Genomic DNA, 14,166 nt, shown 5'->3' with positions numbered 1-14,166 from the left:
AAAAGGTAGAAATGGAGGGGGGAAGCAACATATATATAGAGGAAACGTCACAGAAGATGAAGAGATGCTTCGATTTAAGTAACCAGCCATTGAAATTGTGCCACATGTCCCCTCAGCATTTATGACTATCAACTACCTTGTCAATCAAAACACAACTCCCTAGAACTAGGTGAGACTGTCACTCCACGTGCCCATCTTGGATACTAGGCGATGGACCCATAGAATGAGGGGGTAGTTGATAGGGATAAATCCCAAGGCAGATGAATCCAATCAACAGACTTAGTCATAAGCGATGGTGTTGCCAAAAGAGACGGTTTAAATGGCCTAACAATTAAAGAACTAGTAAAGGGAATCGTATCTTGGACAGAAAGGCAGAGAGACGGATGGACTCTTTGAAGTGGGCAAACTCAAGCAAGATGAACAAACTCTCTGTAGTGGACGAATTATAATGAGATGGATGGATGCAAGGGAGATGGGTAGCAAAGCCACGTGGCACCTATGTGGCCTAAGTGGTCTCCAAGAAACCTAATATGAAAATGTCTTATATCCCATGATTAACCCTAATCAAAGGTATCTTTACAAGGATAGGATCCTGCAAAATATGTGTATTAATGAGGATCTTCCCTACAAGGAAAGACCTTTTCCACCAAGAAACGAATGTCAACTCTACACTATTATAAAAACCCCAAAGCCCTCACAAATCAAGGTACGCGAATTTTTCCTAGCTTTGGCACTCTAGAGTTGTAAAAATTCTCTCTAACTTAACCTTCGAAGGGTATTTGGCCGATATCACGCTGGTACTTTCTGTAGGGTTTTCTTTGTCTCTATTTCACAGGTTTTGTCTAGAGCACGTGAGGACTACACAACTTACTGACCATTTTTGGCATCATCACCCTACATCACTCAACCTAAGCCCTTTCTTCTCTCTCTGATTTGAGTCTATCTCCTTCTAGACCTTGATTTAATCTTTCTAATCTAAACGAGGCACAACCTCCTAACCCATCATGAAGCCTAGCCACCACCACTATAAGGGTGGCTTCTCAAACTTAGCCTCAGCCTCTTCTCTAAACCTAAACCCAAACACTCACATCTAATCGATCTCTCTAACACTCAAAACCCCAAACCTACTTTCAAAGACAACAAACCCAGAAAACAGAAAACAACAAAACCAAGCAACAATACCACCAGAGACAACAAAGCCAAAAAACAATAAAACCAAGCAACAATACCAAAGAGAAACAACAAACCCAAGCTACTTTAGTGCAAAGCTAAGAGAGTTGCTTCGGTGCCGAGATCGTGATTTTTGGATTTGGGTTTATGCTCCATGCAAAGATATTATGAATCTGTGGGGTTGTTTTTGATTTGGGTCTAGAGAAAGAAGAACGAAGGAAGAAAAGAAAGAACAGGAGAAGGAAGAACAAAAAAGGAACTTGAGTGTCTAAAACTTGAATTCCACATGGATATTAAATCCACCTCAATTCTACAAGCACATAGAACTCGAGTCTTTTTGGCTCGAGTTGCTATAGTGAACTCAAGTTTAAGAGACTCGAGACACTAGTATGCTAATATAGTAGTATGTTTTGAAAACCTGCTAACTAATGAAATTGTTCTTAAAATGGTGTTAAATGGTAAATTTGGCCATGAAACTAGCTTCTTTTCTTGATTTATTTTTTATTTTCTAAAAGTGTTCAACAATTAAATAATAAATTTATTAATTAAATAAGTTGGAAGACTACAAAAGTATGCAAAGTTATAAGATTAAAATGAATTCTGGTAAAATTTAGATGATGCATTTTGCATTTAGGTAAAAAAAAAATAAAAAAAATTATTATTATTCACGCGTGGTGTGTGTAATCTCCCGTTTATGATATTATTTAGAGAAGTCCCATGAAAATATTGATGGCCCCAAATGCTGCAAAGATGCCTCTAGGCTTAGTCCATCGCTTCAAGACTCAAATTGTATGGTTGGCCCTAAGATGCTAGATTGCTACTTAATGGTTTTGAACCAATCCAACCCAAAAAAGAAAAAGAAAAAAAGAAGGTTTTGAACCAAAAATCTCATAGATCTCATAAGACATTAGGAAACAATAAACTAACATCTTGCAGATTGTTTGATTTTTTCAATTATTCAAGCTAAAGTAACAAACTTTACTTCAGATGTGACTAATTCCTATCTAAAGAGAAAAACAATTATTTCATACAAAATGATATATAAGTGTACATGGATTGGGTAATGCTGGATTCGGATATTTTAAAACCAAACCCGAATCAACTCATAAGGATTGGTTTGAGAAATTTTCTCAAACTTAAATAAAAATATTAGATTTCCATTCAACTATTTAATATCATTTTTCAATAACTAATTATAATTTACACAATTCAACTAACTAATTTGTCATTACTATGGAGCAAGATGGGAGAGCTAATTATGGTACGAATGGAATGGGTTGGAAAAATCTTTGGAAACTAAAAATCTCATATAAAATATGCATGTTCTTATGGAAGCTTTTACACAATGGGTTACCCACTAGAATGGAGCTAATTAGAAGACAAATAATGGTCAGTCCCAAATGTGTAATGTGTGATCAAGAAGATGAAACGTTGGATCATCTTTTTCTCAAATGTCCTTTTGCTAGAGCTTTATGGTTTGTCTCATCTTAGAACCTTCGATTTGATGCTATTCCATCTGTTCAACAATGGCTGATAACCACTCTCAAAAATTACAAAGCAGGTAATGGACAAGAAGATAAAGTTCTTAAAGATATTAGTGCCACTCTTTGGGTCATTTGGACAAACAGAAATAAGGTTATCTTTGACAATAAAACTACTGATGTTCAACAAGCCATTTCAAACACCAAAAAACTCCTGACAGAATGGAAAATAGATTTAGATGTATGTCTCCAAAAGGGTTCAACAACTACCAAAAGTGTTAAAAACCAGATTTCATGTCAAAATCAAAATTGGCAAGCCATAATAATAGTTGACACAAAAAAGTGTTCGCACGAAGCTAATTGGAATGGAGGTGCCTTTTTGATAAAAAAATCGTTTAGGCCAGTCCATTCATAAAGGTTGTTATTCATGGCACTCTTGCAATGATGAGAACAACCAATTATCCACAATCAGAGAAGCATTATATGAGGCATGGATGCAAGGTTTCAGGGAGATAATCCTTTTTCTAAAATCAAATTAAGGAGTAAAGCTAATTCGGACACATCACTTTACTAGCTTGGAGAATGTTCCCATCATGGATGATATTGCAACATTAAAAAAGATGATTAATTCACATCCAAGTTGCTCCTCAACCGGTTTTCCAAGAAGTTCAGGGACTAGCAAACATGGCGACAATATATTTTACAAGGCTCTCCTGGATGTGATTTTATTTGGTGATAAAAAAAACTAACTAATTTGTAATCACTGATCCGCTTCTCTTCAAATATAGCATTAAAGCTCTTAATTTTCCAAGCTTTACAGTTGAGATTTTTTTTTTTTCAATAATGTTTTGTGTGAGGAATTTGACTTTTTTTTTTTTTTTTGGTAGGACAGGAACGTGCCATGGCAAGTCACCTTGAACAACGGGGCAGGTTTAGAGCAAAATCACTACTATGCGTGGCGGGGGCAAGGCAGCCCTGCCTTATTGTCATCCCATTGTTCGACCCGGGACTTTATAAAGATGCACTTCTGACAAAATTTTCTATATTGCATGTGAACCATTATGAAAAAAGAATTTTATTTATTTTTTATGCCAAGGAGCCTCACCAGTAATTTTGTACTAAATTGTGTTGAATTATATGGATTTACAAATTATAAAATTATTTGAAGCAACTATCCAGCCTTGTATGGCAATTGTAAATTGTTTGGCCATTAAAACAAATTTCGATGAAAAAAAAATTCTGTTCCTATGTGGTCTGATAGGTTAAAGGAGGAGAAAGTCTCTCACTTTTCCCTCACCCTTGGGTTTGTTTTTATTTTCCAATATCAAGAAGTCAACAACATTTTCATGCCTTTCGTAATTCTGGTCCTATCAAAAGCTACCAACTCAAACGTACTTGACATTGAAATAGTAAGTTATAAATAGACATTTGGAATTAAGGACTAAAACCTAAAGCTATAATCATTATAATTTTGTAGTCTTCCAAATCACAGCAATAGTTTCATGCCAGCAGCAGCAAGAATGAAAGCCAACATAATTACAGCTATGTTTTAAACACAAGCTTCATTCGATAACAATTCTTCAGCAGCTATCCTATACCATAAAACACTATTACCACAAAAGGGTCATGTCTTACATCTTTTATGTCAAACCTGTAATCAAAATTATTCCTGAGCTTGAGGTTGAAAAGGCATATCTAGATTCTAAATCCCTGGGCAAGGAGTGACATGTTAGCAAGCATAACTACCAAATCATTCGACCAGGAAAAATTGTTTGAAACAAGAGAGTACATCAATTTATTAGTGACCTAACCTTTTTTATTTTTTTTTAATTTTTTATTTTTATGCAGTGACTTAACCGTTGAAACAGAGGCAGAAAATTAGTGATTAAATCACTTGCCATATAAGCGTGCACATTATCCTTGAACAGATCAGCAACAATCATTGGAAAATAGGCAAACTAAACTAAGCATGTAATTTTATTAAATTAATAGACTTAATTCTTTTAAAAAGAACTAAAAGAATAAAGGCACTGAAAAACCATATAATTGAGAAAAAAATTTGACTTCGACTTATGCTGTATACAAAAATAAGGGTACGTTTGGTACACTGAATGTAGATTACATTAGGAATAGTGATCTTCATTACTGGAAATAGAAGACATTGTAATGGAATAACTATTATTATTCATAAGTTTGGTTATTACATATAGAAAGTTTGTAAAAGATGATGTATAAGGAAAATTTATATTTTTGGAAATATATTAATTTTAATTAAAACCTATTATATATACTAAGGAATAGCTATTACATCAATTTTAAATAGGAATAGCTATTCTTCAACTTAAAGAATAATCATTCCAATGTAATAATTAATCCATATAATAAAGATGCAACCAAATAACCGAATTGCTATTACACATGAATAACTATTCCATTACAGGAGCTATTATAGCATACCGAATGTACCCTAAGAGTATTCAATCATACCAAGTGGTCTATATATATCACTGGCCCACTTATCAACAATCTTAATAAGCCCAACCATCTTATATCATTCAAAATAATATATTTTGATAACTCCAAGATTTTCAGCAAACTCTTAACATTTTCAAGCAGTTAAAACTTTTTTTTTTTTTTAAACAATAAAATCAAATGCAAAGAATATAAAGGCTTTATTTGGTATAGTGAAATATAAAATTAGACTTATTTATTCCTTATCACCAATAAGTCCACTCTCTTCACCCTGGACAGGATACAGAAATTGAGCCCCTTTTTTTGGGTGGGTTCTGATTTCTGAAGGCAAAGAGATTAAGCTCATCAAAATTTTCATGTTATCAGAAGGGCAATCACATATGATAAGATTATATCATGTATGCAGCACCATGACATTGCCATCTTTGAGGATGCCAACAATGTTGTTGACACAAATATCAATTGGGCATAACAGCCACAATCCCCATTAAAATATTTTTCTTAATAAATTAATGCGTCTGATGTTCGTGTCATAAACAATGAGAGAAAAGAAAGAAACAACATAATAAGAGCTCAAATTCAAATTGCATATTTGATACCAAAATACATGTCATTGAACTTCACAAAAATAGCTACGTTGCTAGAAACTTCAAAAGACTAATCTTCATATTCAGACGATGCATTTACCCCCATCAAGTAGAACCAAACTCTCCATAAAATTAGATGCATAACCAACCCATCTAATATATCTTTTTGATACACGAATGTTTTGATTTAGATTCTTCTCAGGGTCAATCAAATTCAGCTCTGTGTCATTGCCAAATAGAAGTTCACCATTGTCAGTGACGCCCAAAAAAAAATGAATCCAATCGATTGGTACAGATTTTCTAGTCCAAGACTCCACCAAACCATATTCCTTCATCACCCATATGTCGCATATGGGGTCTATATCACGAGACAAAACAATAAAAGCCAGCAATCCCTTGAACACTGCAAGACATCCTTGGTATCCACCTAAGGAATCCTGAGGCAACATTATCTTATGGAATCTCTCATCATTGACTTCAAAGGACAAAATGAAACGGCCGTTGTTAGTAGATGCTATACAGTGAAGTGCTCCATTAAAAAATATAAACGGTGAAGTATGATAAACGTATCCAATGTTGGGTTCGGATGAATCCACCGATATTACAACCTTTCTCCATGAATCCGTACTCAATGTGTAAACCTCGGCCTCAGCCGGTCGATCTGGGCCATCTGGCTCTTCATCAGACTTTTGAGAACACATAAGTCTGAGAATCTTGAAATCATTGTTTTGAGAATTATAGGCAAGTCCAAGAGTGACCCAACTAAAAAATTCAGTCAGAAGAGCAGGAGCAAGCATCTTAAACTTTCTAATGCTTGGGTTCCAACATATTATAGTATCATCATCATATCTACTTAGGCAGAAGATGCCGTTACAGAAGCAATTGACGAAGTAACCATCCAAAAAGCAAAATGGGGTTTTAAACCTAGAAATCTCAGTCAATATGCGGTCCCTATTGCAAACAAATGCAACCAATTCTTCTTCATTAAATGAAAAGTACTCTGATTTAGATGTATATAGCAGATAATCATTGTGACTATCTTTATTGGATAATGATTTGGCTTCGTTGAGCTTGAAGTGTGTGGTAATAAATATGCGGCTGGTTATGGTGGAGTTCAAAGATTTTGAAACGCACCTGAATCGGATTAAAGATTTCACTGGCAGCCGAGTCAGTATGTCGAATACGATGTCGTCCGGGACGCACTCGGTTGACAATATTAGCTTTTTCGTAGGTTGAGACATCGGTGGTACTTTTGGTTTGGGTTTTTTTTTTTTTTTTTGTTTTTTTTGAGAAGATGCGGCTAGTCGGCTACAAGAAGGCAAAGTAAAAAAAAATACAGCGTGTATATATATACCTTCTCCACCTAAAAGGAGTCTAAGTAAAAATCAAATACCTTAAAAATTCTTGAACTTTAAGTTAATACTGACACAATATGTATTAAACATTTTTATTTGTTGGAGAGGATATATACGGTTTTTTAGGATAGGTTTACAATGCCATGATACTACTAAATTCTATTAGCTCGCAGTTCTAAGCTTATCATACTCCTTTGTAATATATACTATAATTTTAGCAATAAATTTTCTAATTTTTATTAAAAATACAACTGGGCAAGAGAAATACAATAAAAATTTTTTTATCTAAAAATTTCTTGTGATAATTTAAGTCTTATTCAAGTATAGTGGCTGTATGGCATCAACCAACTAAATTTAATTTAAAAAAAACGAATTTAATGAATTTTCTTCAATTTGGTATAGTCACTTGGTGCAACCACGGTTTCTAAGCCCAATTTTTATTATATAATAAGTATATATATATATATATATATATAGGGGGAAAATAACAACATTAACTAACAAAATATGATCCTTTATTTCGCTAAGATTCCTCCTAAACTCTTATTAACAATTTAAAAAAAATCTTAACCAAATAAGATTTATTGTTCATTGCTTCTTGCGGATCTAAAAATTTTTTTTTTTTGTACTTCAAATTTACAACACCAAACAACTAATATAACCCCAATGTACTCACATAATGCTTATTCAACCAAATTCCTAAGCACAAACAATAAAAAATATCAAATGAAAATACTTCCTCAATATGAAAATACATTTTAGCAGATAAACCTTTGCAATACCTAAAACTATTCCTCACCTATGTCAAAAAATTTTCTGTGTGCATCAAATTATGATATGGGTTTTGTACTTGAGATGATAGAGAGATGATTGCTTGAGAGATAACACCAAATCCAGGGATGTATAGCTATGGAGCTGTGAGAAACACTGAAGTTAAGGGGACCAAAAACGTTGATTCTAAAAAAACTTGTTTTGGATATAACGTTAGTGAAACTTGATTTTCTTAAAATCGAGTTCACTTTAAAAAAAAATCCCAATATAATTCTATAATTTTAAAATTGAGTTACAGACACAAAAATAATTTCATAGAATATTTTTTCAAATTCCCATGAAACTCGGTCTTAAGAATATTGAGTTCAGCATTGAAAAAATTTCTGAGGAACTCAAGTTCGAACTGGATTTTTTTTTTTTTTTTTTTATTGGGAAAAGCCACGGATGCTCGTCTAGCTTGGCAAAAACTTACCTAAAACTCAAAAACATTAAAATTGAGTTACATTGAAGCTCGATTTTTTAAAAATCGAGTTTCAAAACAGGGGCACGGTGCTTAATAGTTTGAAAATAGGAATATTGTGTTGGATATTTTAAAAATAAACCCATTTCCCCCATCTTTTTTATACAAAAATGTTCCAATGCAACACAAGACTTCTTACTGTTTCAGAGTATGCTAAAGAAGCTAGACCTTGAGGTTTGGACAGTCATCGCTTGGTCTCTACTCTCTATTGGAATGCTTGTAACAAGTTTGATTTTGAAAACATTCAGCTACAACCGAATGCCATCCGTGATGGAGCTACTATATTTTCTGGAAGAGTACCAGCACTTCACAGCAGCTCAAAAAAAATAAAGACTTAATAAAGTCCGTTTTTGTCAAGCGTGTATCTTTTACAACAACGTAATGTATTGTGTTTAGCTGGAGAAATTATAGCATCCTCTAGTGGACCATGTCACTTATCCACTATTCCACAAAAAAACTTTCACTTGTTTAAAATTGCTGAGTTAGTAATTAATTTCTGTTTAAAATTTTTTTCTAACTAACAATTTTAAACAGGTGGAAGTTTTTTAATGGAATGGTGAACCACATCACTTGTTTACCATGTGGATCTTATAATTTCTCGTTTAGCTGCTAAGCCTGCTAGGCTCTTTCGTGAGCTATTCACTTTTTCATCTGCTTTTCTGTCACTAGATTAGTTTTTATATACTTAGCTTCCTAACTTTTCACATTAAAAAAAAAAAAAAAAAAAAAAGCCTAAAATTTAGGAATTTTATTTTGGCCTGAAATTTTTAAAAAATATAGGAATTTAAAATCGAGTACTTATACTCAGTTGACCAGATTCTTTAAACCTTTCTAAGACTTAATAAAGTGTGAGTGAACGTGTTTTGTGACCCCAAAAAAAAAATGATTAAACCCTGGCAAGAAAAACACTTATATTAGATTATTTATTTTACACTACATTTCAATAAAATATTATTTCTTTATCAATTTTTATTACTCTCCCAAATCATTTCTCCCTCCCTCAGTGTATATGAGTAAAGAAGTAAAAATGTAATCCCAAATTAAAAACTAAACTTTCAAATAGTAAAATTTGGGATTAAGGACTAAAAGCTAAAGCAATGCTCATGACATTTTTGTCACTAGCACAAAAATGAAACAAATATTATGTTTGCTAAGCATATATTCGTGTCCATGACTTTGCCATGTCAAAACAAATATAATAACATCTTTGTTTTAAACAGAAGCTTCATATGCTAACAATTCTTCAGCAGCTTTCCAATGACAACATCAAACACTCACCACAAAAGGGTCATTTTTTATAATTTACATCATTTATGTCAAACCTGTAACCAAAATTATTCCTAAGCTTGAGGTTGAAATGCCTGTCTAAATCGCTAGGGCAGGAGTAACATATTAGCAAACTTAACTACCAAATCATTCAACTAGGAAAAAAATGTTACAATCAAGACTCAAGAGAGTACATCAATTTATCAATGACTTAACCATTGAAACAGAGGCAGAAAAATAGTGATTCAATCACTTGTAATATTTGAAGTGTGCACATTATCCTTGCACAGACCAGAAACAATCAGATTTATAACTTAATGCTTTAAAAAAGAGCTAAAAGATTAATGGCATTGAAAAATCATAGATTTGAGTCAAAAATTTGACTTTGACTTCTGCTGTATACAAAAGTAAAGAGTATTCAATCATACCAAGTTCTCTATATCACTAGCCCACTTATCAACAATCTCACTAAACCCAGCCATCTTATATCATACAAAATCATATATTTCAATAATTCCATGATTTCCAGCATACTCTAACTAATTGAAGCAGTTGAAACATATTTTATAAAAAAGCATGAGATCAATCAACTATGGCTGCAAAGAATATAAAGCCTTCTATATGATATCGTGAGATATAAAATCAGCCTTATTTATTGCTTATCACCGATAAATCAACTTTCTGCATGCAGAAATTAAGTCCCTTTTTTTTTGGTGGGGACTGAAAGCAAAGAGATTAAGCTCATCAAATTTTTCATGAGGGCAATCAGATGTGATAAGATTATGTTGGCTAAGCATGTATGCAGCACCATGAAATTGCCATCTTTGAGGATGTGAACAATGTTATTGACACAAATTTCAATTCGGCATAATAGCCATAATCTCCTTAAAAAAAATTCTTAATAAATTAGTACCTCTGATGTTCATGTCATAAAAAATAAGAGGGAAGAAAGAAACAACATAATAAGAGCTCAGATTCAAATTGCATATTTGATACCAAAATACTTGCCATTGAACTTCACAAAAAATAGCCACCTTACTATAAACCTCAACAGACTAATCTTTGTATTCAGATGACAAATTTACCCCATCAAGTAGAACCAAACTCTCTATGGAATTGGCTGCGCAACCAGCCCATCTAATATTTGATTCCGTTATAAGACTGTTCTGAAGTAGATTCTCAGGGCCAATTGATATCAGCCCCATGAAAATCATAATTAGCAATTCACCATTGTCTGTGCAGCCATGGAAATGATGAAACCAATTGATTGGTACACATTTTCTGGTCCAAGACTCTGCCACGCCATACTCCTTCATCACCCATATGTGGCACATAATGATCCCAGTAGCTAGACGGTTAGAGATAATAATATAAGCGAGCGATCCCTTGAACACTGTAAGATATGATTGGTATACATCTAAGAAATCCAGAGGCAGCATTATCTTATGGAATCTCTCATCATTAATGTCAAAGGATAAAATGAAACTGCAGTGTTTATGAGCTGCTATACAGTGCAGTGCTCCGTTAAAAAATATATATGGTGAATGATGATAAAGACGTCCAGCGTTGGGGTCGGACAACTCGGCCGACACTACCTTCCTCCACGAATCCGTACTCAATGTGTAAACCTCAGCCTCAGTCAGTGGATCTGGCTCTCCAAGAGACCCTGGGAAACTCACAAGTCTAAGAATCTTGAAATCATTCTTTTGAGAATGATAAGCAAGTCCAAGGGTGGCACTATCAAAAGGGTCAGTCAAAAGAGCAGGAGCAACCATCTTAAACTTTCTAATGCTTGGGTTCCACAAATATATCATATGATCACCATTGTTTTCGTTACACCTATCAAGGCAGAAGATGCCATTACAGAAGCAATTCATGAAGGCATCACAAATGGGAAAGGGGGTTATAAACCTGGAAATCTCAGTCACTGTGCGGTCCCTATTGTAAACAAGTGTACGCAATTCTTCGTGAAAAGAATAGCCCTCTGTTACAGGTGTATATAGCAGATAACCATTGTGACTATTTTTATTGGATAATGATTTGGCTTCGTTAAGCTTGAAGTGTGTGGCAATGAAAATGGGGTTTGTGATTGTAGAGTACCATGATTTAGAAACGCACCTGAATTGGATTAAGGATTTCACTGGTAGCCGAGTCAGTATGTCGAATACGATGTCGTCGTCCAGAACACGCTCGGTCAATAATCTTAGCTTTTCTGTAGGTCGAGACATCGGTGGTACTTTTGGATCTTTGGTATAGGTTTGCGGCTGCCAGAAGGTAAAGTAAGAGGAGCCACGTTAATAGACTATTTTCAGTGTGTTTGGTTCAAAAAGAAAATGCTTCCTTTTTAGGCTGTGTTTGGTTGCCGTAAAACGTTTTCCGGAAAATACATATTTTCCGGAAATGCTAATTTCTGGAAAAGGAAAATATTTCTGTGTGTTTGGTTGCATTTCAAAAAATTTTCCGGAAAATATTTTCTAGTGTTTGGAAAAGAAGAAAGGAAAACACAAATCCAGACACAAGCTACAACCCAGAAAACACAAATCCAGAAAACCCGATCGAGTTCGCAAGATCGCGATCTCGTCGGCGCCCAGAAAACACAAATCCAGAAAACCCGATCGCGATCAACGTCGCGATCTTGCGTTCGCGATCTCGCGGTCGACGCTTCGCGAGATCGCGCCGTCAATCGCGATCTCGATCCGGCGCGATCTCGCGAAGGCGAGATCGCGATCGACGGCGCGATCTTGCGAACGACGCTTCGCGAGATCGCGCGGTCGATCGCGATCTCGATCTGACGCGATCTCGTGAAGGCGAGATCGCGATCGACGCTACGCGAGATCGCGATCGACAGCGCGATCTCGCGAAGTGTCGATCGCTGTCGTCGGACTAGTCCGCGCGCGTGGACTGGAGCTCGGACTGGAGATCGGCGCGGATTGGAGCTCGGACTGGTCTTCTCCTCTCGCGCGCGCGCTCTCTCTCTTTTTCCGGAAATCCTTTGAAGTGAAAATGAAGGCAGAAATTCATTTCCGTGGTCAAACTGAAAATTTTGGTCAACAGGAAATCATTTTCCGGAAAATAATGTTTTCCGTGACAGCCAAACGCACGCATTTTCTGGAAATTGATTTCTGAAATTGGTTTGAAGCCGATTCAAACGCAGCCTTAGTTTTTACGTGTTTGGAAAGATTGAGGGGAGTGAAAAAGAAAAGAATATAATATATTTAAAGGTCATTTAATTTAGATATATATTTTTCCTTGAATACTCCAAATAAAAATTGAAATTTTAAAGGTCATTTATGGTGACCTCCAAAAATTGCAACATTTTTACTTGCCTTTTTCCTCATTTCTACCCATTTAGGGTTGATGAGAAAAGTGGGCCTTGGTGGATAATTAATCCCTCTACTTTCTCATTTTCTTTCTTATAATGCCAACCAAAGAAGGAAAATTGTCATGTCAGCACAATTTTTTTTTTTTTTCCTTTCCCTTTGTTTTCAAACAAAGCTTAATTTTTTTTTACTGTTTGAGGTGTCACAAATCACTTATTAAAACAATCTAAACATTCATTTATTTGATATTTGAAGTTTATAAATCACATTTATTATCATATTAGTAAAAATTTTATAGCATGTTTAGTATTTTACAAAAAATAAAATAAAGAAAAAATAGGATGAAAATTGGTGTAACTACTAGTATAAAACAAATTTTAATATAATTAGAGCACTTTACAAATATTTTACTAAATAAAATTACCACCGCGCACCCTTGATGCAGTGGGTATTCCACAAGTATATATGCTTGTAGTGTGTGAGGTGTGGGGGGCAAGGGTTGAAGTTCAAGTATCCAAAAGTGAGTTTCATACATATATACACTTAAATTAGGTTATAGTAGAATTTCAATCTTGTATAAATAAATAAAAACTAAACAAAATTAAAAACGCCTATCATCAGTCTCCACAATTTATACTTAAATTTTATTTATGAATAATATATAAGTGTATATCAACATGCCAAATAATTGTATTTTTTATTCGTCTTTTGACTCACTTCTTTCTGCCACTTGGATTAACTGATGTTTGTATAGATAAATTGATGTTGGCAACCTTTGGATTGGCAAACGATGGAGATCAGTGATGCTCTTGATGCTATTGTTGTCAAGCGATAGTAGAAGGGTCAATCGACCCACCCACTATTTAATATATATATATTTAAAATATATTATTTAATTAATAAATTTTTTAAAATAACTAGCTCTTCCTATCCTATATAAAAGCTAATTAGTTCAAACAAACCCTAGTAAATTACTATTGTTGTTTAGTCATTAGTGTTGTTTGCCTTTAAAGAGTTACATTGATACTAATCTTAAGATTTTTTTAATATATTTATATTTATATTTTTTTTCTACTTAATTTAATAATAATAATAATAATAATAATAATAATAATAATAATAATAATAATAATAATAATAATAATTATAAATTTGTCCAACCCATAGGTTCAACCCTACCCAATCCGACCCATGTAGGTTGGGTTAGGTTGGACTTATGTGATG

The 14,166-nt window shown here is 34.1% G+C and overlaps 2 protein-coding genes across 2 annotated transcripts; both read right to left on the bottom strand.

Moving 5' to 3' along the window:
* Window positions 1-5,793: 5,793 nt before the first annotated feature.
* LOC115951536 (F-box/kelch-repeat protein At3g06240-like) lies at window positions 5,794-6,951 on the bottom strand. The gene has a single exon (XM_031068718.1). It carries the CDS (start codon window positions 6,949-6,951, stop codon window positions 5,794-5,796), a length of 1,158 nt encoding a protein of 385 aa, XP_030924578.1.
* Window positions 6,952-10,677: 3,726 nt separating this feature from the next.
* On the bottom strand, window positions 10,678-11,850 carry LOC115951535 (F-box/kelch-repeat protein At3g06240-like). Its single transcript, XM_031068717.1, has one exon. The coding sequence runs from the start codon at window positions 11,848-11,850 to the stop codon at window positions 10,678-10,680; it is 1,173 nt and encodes a 390-aa protein (XP_030924577.1).
* Window positions 11,851-14,166: the final 2,316 nt, after the last annotated feature.

The sequence above is a fragment of the Quercus lobata genome, chromosome 7 (assembly GCF_001633185.2).
Source record: "Quercus lobata isolate SW786 chromosome 7, ValleyOak3.0 Primary Assembly, whole genome shotgun sequence".
Taxonomy (NCBI): Eukaryota; Viridiplantae; Streptophyta; class Magnoliopsida; order Fagales; family Fagaceae; genus Quercus; species Quercus lobata.
This window is presented reverse-complemented; position numbering and strand designations above follow the sequence as displayed.